We start from the raw sequence: 11,610 nt of genomic DNA, 5'->3' as shown, positions 1-11,610 counted from the left end.
ACTATCAATCTGAGACTCATCCTGCTGAACAACTTGGCCACATGGCAATAAGATGATAAACTACTAATAATATCTCACATTGTGGAACGTTATTAAACCTGTAAATGAGTCCAGATTCAGTCCTGAGGGCTGCTATCCGCCATGATGGAGGAAAAACTGCAGCAGACGATTAAAAAGCAAAGCTGAGCTAAAAGGAACTAACAGGTTCCTGGAGACGGAGTGGATGGAAAATTATAAGCCCCGCCCCAAAATATTTCTTTTCCTTTAAACTCAGCGGGTTTTAGGAGCCTGAAATGACGTAGCTAAATACTGCAAGTGTAGCTCTACAGTTATAAAGTGTAAATTAAAAAAAAAGAAATATTTATTTATTTCTGATTTATAGGTCATCAAACAGAGATGAAAGCAAACATTTTGAGCCCTGCTGATTTGTTTTCAAAAATGAAAACTGCAAAACGGGAAAATCATGTTTTAACGCAACTACGGCGATTAGCAGACGACAACCGATCACCTACGGCTCTCCAAGAAAAATAGCTGTTATAAAGCACAGGTTTTACCGGAAGGGATTACATGAAAAAATAATAATAGGTGTGTTAAAATGAGGAGGATTTGTCCCCTTGGAAGAAAGGCTGTAGCGCCTCGGGGCCTCCTCACCGGTTCTTTTCCTGGGAGCAAGTTATTTACTACTCTTAACTCAAACTGGGTAAAACATATAAAAAGGACTATAAAACAGGAGTAAAAAGTAACAGAGTTTATTCCAGATCAGGTCGTTACAGGACAGAGAAAATGCTTCGAGCTATTCACAGCTGTGGGCTCAACAATCACGTCCGCAAGCGTCCGGCAAAGATTGAGCCCCGATGAAGGTCATCTCCTGCTTCTTATACCTTGTGAGTCTATGTGTTGCATCATGTGGATGCTTTAGCTGTCCGTATCAGAAACTGACACGCCATCCATGTCTTGAACTCCATGCAGCTTGCTTCTATGCTTCAGGGTTACAGATACAGCAGCTCTCCTATCAGACCGGCTCCAAGATGTTCCCATATCCTGTGTATTCTTAGAGACACGAAGGCTGTCCTGATTAGATGACCTCCGTACACACCGTGACGTCCACAATGTGAAGGAAGGCCTTCTGCTCTCTAATCTGACTAACAAAATAACAATGTACATGATATGAAGAAAGAGCAGATAAAAAACTTTTCTGTTTGCTTCTGGTTTTTGTTCATTCTGTTTTAGTTTCAGATCTAAATCCCATAAAGACGGTTTGTATTTTCAGTCCTGGAATGTCTTTGAGGCGCAGGTCATTAGGACCCAGTGGAGGCTGCAGCTCATCCAGCTTCTCTCATTTCTGCTCAGATCGGCATCGACCCCCCCAGAGGAGTCCTGATGTACGGACCGCCAGGCTGTGGGAAGACCATGCTGGCCAAGGCGGTGGCCCACCACACCACCGGTGAGACCTCCGTCCCCCACCGCCGTCTCTGAACCTTCATTACAAGGAAGCTACGGAGTCAACTTTGGTCCATTATTGGTGCAAAGAACTATGTCTGCAAATGGAAAAAAAAACAAAAGACTTAAAAAAAAGTTTAAAGTCAAAACAGGTTTGGGGAGAAGATTTGTGTTTTCTCAGCAAATTTGAAATCAAGTGATAAAATTTTATTTTAAATTTTTATCAATTTTTTTTTCACAAATAGTATTTTAATAAAAAATTTTTTCAGTTTGAGTTTTCCAAATTACATTCTTAGTCAGACTGGGTTTCACAGATCACTCTTCCCTTCGCCCCGTACAGACTCTCGCTCTGGACCAATAGAAATGCTGCTAATGTCCAGCTGACCAATAGAAATGCTGCTAATGTCCAGCTGACCAATAGAAATGCTGCTAATGTCCAGCTGACCAATAGAAATGCAGAGGAAGGCCCGCCCCCAGCAGTGAAGAGAAAAAAATCTGGAAATTGCAATCTAAAACAAAATTTTAAAAAAGAGAGAAAAAAATGGAAATATTAAATCTGTAAAGATAAAAAAACAACATTTTGATAAAAATGATTTAACATAAAATAATAAAATTTAGAAAACAGATCTGAGAAAAAGATTTTACATAAAATTTTTCAAAGCTTAATAGAATTTTTTTTTCATATTTTCATTTACAAAACTGGTTCTCTGCAAAAATGTTGTAACAAAGTTGACTCCGTAGAACCAAAGGAGTTTCTCCAGTTAATGGAGTGTGGAACCGGCTGGAACTTGCTGTGATCCGTTTGTGTGCAGCGGCCTTCATCCGGGTGGTGGGTTCGGAGTTCGTCCAGAAGTATCTGGGCGAAGGTCCTCGGATGGTGAGGGACGTCTTCCGGCTGGCCAAGGAAAACGCTCCTGCCATCATCTTTATCGACGAGATTGACGCCATCGCCACCAAGCGCTTCGACGCTCAGACCGGAGGTGTGCGGCCGGGCCTTCGCTTTCTGTCGATTACCTTGAACGCAGCGCGGCTAATTGACCTGGTTGACCTTTCTCCCTGCAGCTGACAGGGAAGTGCAGCGGATCCTGCTGGAGCTGCTGAACCAGATGGACGGCTTTGACCAGAACGTCAACGTCAAGGTGGGTGGTCTGTTCCCACGTGGACGCACTGCCAGCCACTGACCACTCGGTTTCCTCCAGACAGTCGTTCCAAAGACGCTGCTGGAGCAAAGCAACGCAAGGAGAGACGGAGCGCCAAGCTTTTAGCTAGCGATGCGTTGGGGCGTTCATTCTACGCCCTTTACTGAAAATATCAGAGCGCAGGTGAACCTGGCTGGTCGCTCAGCCTGATCCCATCATCATTAACCCGGTCTGGATCACATCCGTCCGCAGTCAGAATATTTATCACTGCAGATTCTGATGTTTCTGGTACCAGAACCATTTGTTTTAACCCTTTATGCCGAATCATTTGCTTCTATTCAGTTTTTCTACATTTAACCCTTAATAGGCTGATCCTGACCACTTGCATTCTCCTTACAAATGGAGGCCGCTCATTCAGGCCGTTCAGCATAGATTCTGCTCAATCGCCGTACATCTGATTTAGGCTTTTGACCAATTAGATGAGACCTTGAATAATAGATTACGGGAAATTAAACTGGAAGAACAGCTAAACGTTAAGGTTAATTAAGAAAAAAGACATAAAAATCTAAGTGAAAAGTTAAAAAGTTGATAAGTTAAAAAAGTAACTAATATAAGTGCCCGTATCGGCATTAATGCCTCTAAGTCAGTGTTTCCCAACTAGGGCTACTAGCTCCCCTAGTGGTCAGCCAATGCATTGCAGGGGTTATGTGTAAACATTTAATATTTTACTTTCTAGATAAAGAAAGATAATAAAATGGGTCTGGGATGAGTTTTGCTCTATAAGGACCCCAATGCAAAATAAACCAAGATTTTATCAACCAACAAAAAAAAAAATATGCACTACTGCTGTCAGGGGCAAAGGTCACGAGAGAAGAAAGCAGCTGCAGTCGAGGATAAAAGGCTAAAACTGTTTTCCTTATCAGCAGTGAGCGATGATGATAAATTAGAAATGAGAGAATATTATTGTCTCGTCCTGATTTCTCAAGTTTAAATTTGTTTAATTATTCAGATTAGCTCCAATTTGTAGATTTGTAACTTGATTAGATGTTATATTTATTTTAGAACTTACTCCCTTTCCAGGCAACATGTGTTATTTTTTATTCTAATAGAAAATAATGAAATGTCTGATTATCAAATGTGCAAGTTAATGCAATTAAATATTTATTAATTTTATAATCTGTTATATTTTCTATCTTTGGAAAATAATCAACATGTTTGAACCAGGGAGGAATTTATGGTTCGATTAAAAAAAAAAAAAATGTTGGGAAACACTGATCTAAAGTTATGTTCTAAAAGCAAATGTTTCTTTCTCTCTGTGTTTTTCATTTTATTTCTTCTAGAAGCGCTTTAGTTATTTTTCTTAATAAATTTGGGCGTTTCCTATTATTACACTGACATTCATTTTTACCATCAAAATATATTTTTTAACGTTATAAAGGTAATGGGTCTAACTTGGATTCCAGAAACACTGTTAGATGGAAATTTAGATGTTTTTAAAGTATTTCTGTGAGTGCGCTATAAAGGGTTAATTTTCTAATCAGCTGCCTTCATCACCCTGATCTGCTCCCTCAGGTCATCATGGCCACCAACAGGGCGGACACTCTGGACCCCGCCCTGCTGCGCCCGGGCCGCCTGGACAGGAAGATCGAGTTCCCGCTGCCCGACCGCAGACAGAAACGCCTCATCTTCTCCACCATCACCAGTAAGATGAACCTGTCGGAGGAGGTGGACCTGGAGGACTGTATCCTTTCTCAGGGTTTCTGGAAATCCTGAAAAACTCTTAAAATCTTTTAATTCTTCAGTTTAGAACTAAGGCTGTAATTGGTTTAAACGTGTTTATGCCGGTTTATCCACACAGCAACGACTCCAGAGTTCCTCTAACTGATGTTTACTGTGCTCTTCTATCTTGCTTTACGCCACATGTACGCCGTAGAACTGAAACATATAGAGCATAAACACAAAATTAGTTTACTTGCTGTATTTGTACAAAATATACAATTAAAAAGCTAAAAATAATAAAGATAGCACTTTGTTCTGCTAGATGACAAACCTGTCAGCTTAAAAACTCTTTTCTTTCTTCTAAATTGCTCTTGCTGAATCCGTTTGCATCACTTATTGCCTAGATGGACGAAAAACGCAAAGTGACGTCACTGTAAACTTAGATTCTTAAACTTAGATTGATTTGATTTGTCATTTTGTATACACTCGTGTAAACTCCGTATAAAAAATGAAATGGTGTAGATCTGTTTTAAAGTGCCGCCTTGAAAACGGCAAGAAATACATAAAAAACAGTAATACAAACCTATGACTATATTTACAGTTCTAACATTAATTATTTTTTTTTATAAATAAAACCTATTTATTCATCAGTTCATCAGTGTGATGGCGGTGGGGAAGAAGCTGCTGCAGAACCTGCTGGTCCTCTTCATCCTCCGCAGGAAGCCCAGGCGCTTCTGACTTAAATAAATCTGTCTTTCTTTAATCTCATTGCAGTTAAAAATAAAAGCTGAACTTCTTTATGGCATCAAAGGCACCACAGCTACCTCTAGTGGTGAAAACATGAACTAAAACCACCACTACTGTTACAGTGTCTTTTATAGGTCATAAAATTGTTACTACGTCATAAATAGGATTTTATTCTGGTGATCCATATCAAACATTAAAATAATCGACCATTTTTTCTTTTCTAACTTTTTATCTGGACGCTGTGAGGAAGTTTAAATTTAACAATAATTAACCTTCCAGTTCAGAGTTTTCTGCAAAGCTAAAATCAGAACCAGGGAAGGTAGATGAGGAACGATGGGAATGGAGGACGGGGAGTCAGACGCGCGAAGCGTCAGAATCCGGTTAACGAGAAGCAGGAATCGTTTCTCTGTTCCTCCATCGTCTCTGCAGCGCCTCCACAGCCAGGCTTTTAGCTCGCCATGCGTACGGGCCGTCACTACCCGGTCCTTCCTGCGCCATCAGCTCATTTACGAATCCAGATTTTATTTAGTTAAAAACACCTAAATTCCATTTTTCCCTCCCTAGAAATAGTTGCCGTACTAAATTATAATGTGTTAAAGGTAGTGTTGCGCCGATGCCATTTTTTGTAAAATAATCGCCATCATGGTTTTGTCCGGGCCCCGCCCCATACTGGTATCAATGCAACACTAGTTAAAGGTTATTAATGTATTTCCTTAGAAAATTTATGCATTAAAATCCTTTATTTTATCCTCTGTTCCTGATCCGTACAGGAAATGGGATGCTACGCTACGTCCAGGAGCTAACTTTATCACCTTTGGACTTAAGCATTAATCTAGGTTTTTTGAGTTTAATGTTTTCCTTTCATGTTAACATTACGATATATAGTGCGTAATCTAAAATGCAGATAAACATGATTTAATCAGATTTACTGCTCTGGTCGTGTCCCATGATGATGTCACAGAAGCTGGTTAACGGAGAAAATGCAAAAGCATTAAAATTGTCTCAGAAAAGTAATAAAATCATTTTTAAAGATGTTTATTAGCATTCTTTAGAAAGTTAAGGATGGAAATAAGTAGTTTTAGAATCAGGATTACATTATTTATGGCGACCTGGATGTTTATCTATTTGGACGGATCAGTAGTGAAAGGTGGACATTTTACCTCCTGTTTCCGGAATGTACGGCTTTGGTACGCCCTAATTTCCCCCAGAAACTTTGCTCAAATGTTCAATATTTCACCAGCAGCAGCTGCTGGACATCGACCAATGAGAGAAGCTGATCTGGGAGCTGGCAGGGAGTCAGACGCAGCACTGCTGATGCAGAGCGCTATGATCACTCCTCTGAAACAGTTTATTAACGCCTAAATTAACTTCAAATGTAGAAACCTGCCGGCAGAATATGTTGGCTTTTATTATCCTGCTGCCTGCAGTTTGTAGCACAGACCTGAAAAACGCTAACATCTACTTCCAGCCGCCACCAACAGGAGGGGAAAACCCTGGAGAGGCGAGCGGGCCTGAGGCAGCTGCTGCTGGGGATTCCCAGTCGGGGGTTTCCTGTTTCGGGGGGGTAAATGTTTTCTTGGTTTTGTCTTTAACTGCTGCGCAGACGTCGCCCGACCCGATAAGATCTCTGGAGCCGACATCAACTCCATCTGCCAGGAGGTGAGCCGACGCTTAGCGCGTTTGATGCTTTTAACCCTTCAGACGGTTCTGGTTCATCCGTTTCTCCTCTCCTCAGGCCGGCATGCTGGCTGTACGCGAGAACAGGTACATCGTCCTCGCCAAAGACTTTGAGAAAGCGTATAAGACGGTCATCAAGAAGGACGAGCAGGAGCACGAGTTCTACAAGTAGAGAGCGTCGCGCTGAAAGGCGTCTGACGGACGCTGATCTCTGTCCGTTCGTCTGAGTGGATTTATAACCTGGTCAGGCCTGACTCCGCCCACAGACACGCAGCCATGACTTCTGCTGCTTCCTTCAGCATCAGACCCTGACTGTAGCTATAGTTTGTTTCTGTGTGCTCATTAAACAAGGTGTTAATAAAATAAGAAATAAAGACGTTTTCCAAAGAAAGGATTTGATGTGATTTTTTTTCCTGATCTGTGGCTCCAATCAGGCCGCGTTTCCGCCCAGTTATCATTAGATTTTAAATACCAAACATAGAAAATGAAAATCAGACTGGTTTCCAGTAGCAACCAGAACGGGCCGGAAGCAGAGGTCGAGTCACGCCATGTTTGGAAACTGAGACCAGAGCAGAATAATAAATGATTTAACATCTGAGTGCTAATGGTTCCTTAGAAACGGCTCCTCTCACTTCCTGTTTTTATTTACTCTCGTTTTAGTTCGGCCCCCTTGTCTTCAATAGAATAAAGATTTCCTTTCTGAACATGAGCTGCAGTTTATTTTAAATTTGATAAAAACAGCAGGTTGTATGAGAAATGTCTTCAGTATGGAGTGAATTTTGTTGCTTTAGAGGAAGTGGTTGATCAGTCATGCAGACGGTCGTTTCCTGAGAACCTATTAGAGCACGCTTCCTTCTTACAGCAGGGGTTTCAAACTGGTTCCAGAAAGAGCCGTGTAGCTGTGTGCGATTGCTTTCCAATCAAGCAATAGCAACCAGACTCCAGTCATCTCATTAGTGAGTTCAGCATCAACATGATGATTGACTGGAGTCTGGTGTGGTATTGCTTGGTTGGAAAGCAATAGCACACAGCTGCACGGCTCTTTCTGGAACCAGTTTGACGCCCCCTGCCTTAGAGTTTTACTCTGCTAAAAAATGCGATACTTCGGAACGTTGATGAAAACCCGGACGGATGAATTAATCAGATCAATTGTTAGCAGCGTTTTCATGGGTTGATTAAAGAAAGTGAAGGGAAGAATCCTTGGATTTACTGCACACACCAAACAGGCCCACATCACCATCCCTCCACTGCCGTGCCTAACAGGTCCTCAAGGCGTTTCTGCTGATCGCCCGTGTTTTGCTCTGTCCATCATCAATCATCTCCTGGTTCTCCTGCTGCCATCTTGTTTCTAGACAGATGTTCTCCTTCAGTCCTACTTAGCTAGTTCAGGGTCCTGACCAGAGTGCGAAATATGGGGGGGTCCGGGGGTACTCAACTCCCCCCTGATTAAACCATAAGACCCCCTGGAAGCCTTAAAAGCAAAATTTAAAGGGGGTCTTAAATTGTGTCAAAAAAATTAATTTTATTTGTCACCAAAATGTTTTTAAGCTCAACGTCTCCAGTATTTGAAATTCAAAACCTTTATTCAAAAATATGTTCTGTTTTTTGCCAAGTGGAGCCAGCTAATCCTGCTGGCGTATGCTAATTAGCTTTCGTGCAGTTAGATTAGATTAGATGAGCTTTATTGATCTCATAGTGGAGAAATTCACTGGTCACATATTGGCATAGTGATTAAAGACGATGCAAAAAGGTGCATTAAGAATAAAAATAAAAATAAGAAATAATACAAAAAATAATAAATAATACGGGCAACCAGACGCGGAACAGATTGCTTGAAGACAGCAGGTCTTCACTCCTGTTTGTGGACCTCAACAGACGTCCTCTGGACAAATTCAACCCAGTTTCATTCGTCATTTACTGGATTAAAGCAGGACATGTGTGTGTGAAAGAGAGAGACAGACAGACAGACAGTCTTTGTGTGTGTTTTCATAGACTGACTGTCTGTTCAGGCTGTTGCCCGCTCACAGAAAACCTCCTCCAGGCTGTCATGAAGCTGACCAGTCTACGAAGGTATTTCACACACTGGTCCTGACCTTTGACCTTTAGCCTGTACAGGCTGAGGTGGAGCTCTCAGGGTTTTCAGTCTCTGCTCTGATGTTGGACTGAATGCTGAGATGTCCACTGCTTGAAGACCTCCAGATGTTGTCCTCCAGGAGACGATCCTCAGCAGAACTCTGGTGGTCTGTAGACTCCCTCCTACTCCTGGAGGGACGCTGTGCTGCATCTCTGCAAGGCAGGCTGAGGGACGCCGATTCAGGCCGTCTGGGAGGGAATGGTTGACCTTCTCCAAGCCCTCATGGAGACTCTGGTCTTCACCCAGTTCTCCTCCGTTATGATGAGCTTAATGATTTCACTCTGATTGTCCAAAAGCAAACAGGTTTTATTGAATCTGGAGGCGGCGGTTCAGCCGCTGTAGCCGTACATCAGGCGGATGAACGTTTCCGTGGTCATGCTCCCCTCATACTGAAGGTCCTGCAGATAACAGAGTCGGCTCAGGTAGATCCCGCTGTCTGGTCTGGATCCAGGGTTGGTCAGTCTCCTGCGATGCCGCTCCTTCTCCAGGTCCGCCCAGGACTCAAAGTGGTGCAGCTGCAGGTTGTCCTGCCTTAAAGCCATGAGGGGAGGTTGAGTTTAGGACGAAGACAAACGTCTAATCATCAGAACGTCTTTCAACAGAACCAACCGGAGCGACGCAGCAGGAAGGCTCCAGGCGACCTGGTCAAAGTAGTACGGACAGATGTTCTGGGTCAAAAGCTCTGACTGATGGAGCGTCCTGGAAAAGACCTGGTCCAGCCTGTGGTCCGGCCCAAAGAGCTGGCCGGGGAAGATCCTGTCCCACAGGGTGGACACCAGTCTGTCCATCTGGGTCTGAGCTGCAGAGACCCGGCGGGGGAGTAACCGGTAACAACGCATTTCTCCAACAAACCTGCAGCGGAAAAAATTCTATTCAGTTTATTTCTATAGGTCCAATTCACATCATGTCACCTCAGGTCACTTTATAGAAACAGTTTAACCAGATCATCCAGTCAGATTGGTTCAAAGTTTTCTATCTAAGGAAAACCAACTGCATCGACGCATTGGCCCTATTTCCACTACCTTACAACCTGTTACACCCAACACTAGCAATGGCGATCTACGGTACTACTGCTCTCTAGAGGGAAACAAGCAAACCAACATGGCGGCGCCCGAAACATTCAGGCAGTTTGCAGAGAGTCAGGAGAAGAAAGCAGCCTTTGGTGAATTTACTGGACAGAGTCGGCTTTTGGAAAGTGGATACGATAAACAATGGTCTAATCAGGGCTTCCAGATGCAGGAAACAAGGACAGACGTTGAGGTTCATCACCCTGCTAAGCAGAATCATCACTGGAAATCGTGCGGCGCGTTAGGGAAGCTAGGATTTTAGGAATGTCTGAAATTTCCTGATTAGGGAGGCTGACTGTAAGGAGATGAGGCGGTCTGATCATGCAGTCTTTGTTATCTGAGAACCGAGCCAGAACTGAACCACTCCGAGACCTACTGATGAACCATGTTAGCGTGGTTGGGTTGGGTCTGGCGCGGTTCGGTTCAGTTCTGCGTACCGTTTACACTGAAGTTACCTTGGTTATCGTGGTCGGACCGATCTCTGCACGGTTTCTAAAGGGAAGGGTAAATATAGACTCCTCAGTAATGCCTCACACTAAGCACGCTGGTAGAATGAGGTGCTAAAAGTATAAATGTTTATTACTACAGAACAAGAATAAATTCTACTGATTAAAAACATCAACTTCAGAATTTTAGTCCAGTAAAAGTTTTTGAAACTGTTTAAAGTATAAATGTACAAGATTTAAAGGCCTGAAGCTATACCGCTCTACCCTACTAAAGGAACATTGTTCTACAATTCTGGATGAATTTCTACTCATTTACCGTTTCTGTACCAGAAGTTTCCGCATGAAGGTTTGTTCTTTAGGCCTCTAAATGTAGGAGGTCGGGGGTCATTTCTGACCCAAAGCTTCACCAACATGGTAACGGATGAAGAATAGAAAAATAGTTACTTACTGCTGATTCGGACTCAAAGACGATCATCTGTGTGAAATGTTGACTTTTAATCTGGATTTAGTTTCTAGAACTTCTGCAGCTTTTAAACCATAACATCCAGTAACCAAAGCAGGTCTTCCTCACTGGTTTCTGACCTCTGACATCACGGCAGCCTAAAGCCAACTGCCAACATTAAGACAGAAAAAAGAAAGAAAATAACAAACCATCAGTTCAGGTGTTTGAGAAAATATGGGAATCAGGAAATTGTCTATAAAACAAACTGAACGATTGTTGTTCTCTACTTTAAAAAAAAAACTTTAGATTTTAAAATGGAAAAATTTTTTATTTATTTTATTTTCTTATTTAAAAATTCTATGTATAACATGGATGAGTAAAAACCTCATTTTATTTCAGTGTTAAATTCTGTTTAAAGTAACAGATTATAATTGAAAATATCTCCAAACCTGATTTTTAATTGGTTCCCGCTGGTCTAGGCTCTGCTTAGCACAGGGCGGTTAGCAGGGAGGATGTGGGATTTCAGGGTCAGTGCGTGAACGGCTGAATATAGTGTAAAGCGCTTTGGTCATGTCTCACTTCGTACAAAATTTGAAAGTCAAATATAATAATGACTTTCTGTTGGCACTTTTTACTTTCATGTGGCGGAAACAGGCGTCCATAGTATGAGTATTAGGGTCAGGCTAGAGATTTTTTATTTTTTAATTTTTAAAATAAAGAAGTAAAATAACAAGAATTAAGTGATCAGACAACAGCCCGATTCAGAAAGAAAGCTTGGAGCTCCGCCCAGCAGATGACG

At 42.1% G+C, this 11,610-nt stretch overlaps 1 protein-coding gene across 1 annotated transcript in view; it reads left to right on the top strand.

The window, feature by feature from the left end:
• Positions 1–7,114, top strand: part of psmc4 (proteasome 26S subunit, ATPase 4) — a 16,676-nt gene extending 9,562 nt beyond the window's left edge. The window contains exons 6-11 of the mRNA XM_015389985.1: positions 1,351–1,444; positions 2,253–2,420; positions 2,503–2,579; positions 4,152–4,320; positions 6,649–6,704; positions 6,781–7,114. Coding sequence (XP_015245471.1) covers positions 1,351–1,444; positions 2,253–2,420; positions 2,503–2,579; positions 4,152–4,320; positions 6,649–6,704; positions 6,781–6,894 — 678 coding nt within the window. The 3' untranslated portion in view covers positions 6,895–7,114. The remainder of the gene's footprint in view (positions 1–1,350; positions 1,445–2,252; positions 2,421–2,502; positions 2,580–4,151; positions 4,321–6,648; positions 6,705–6,780) is intronic.
• The last annotated feature ends 4,496 nt before the right edge of the window (positions 7,115–11,610 follow it).

This window comes from Cyprinodon variegatus, unplaced genomic scaffold, assembly GCF_000732505.1.
Source record: "Cyprinodon variegatus isolate N-32 unplaced genomic scaffold, C_variegatus-1.0 Scaffold481, whole genome shotgun sequence".
NCBI lineage: Eukaryota > Metazoa > Chordata > Actinopteri > Cyprinodontiformes > Cyprinodontidae > Cyprinodon > Cyprinodon variegatus.
The sequence above is the reverse complement of the archived record's forward strand: the minus strand, read 5'-3'. Positions and strand labels throughout refer to the sequence as shown.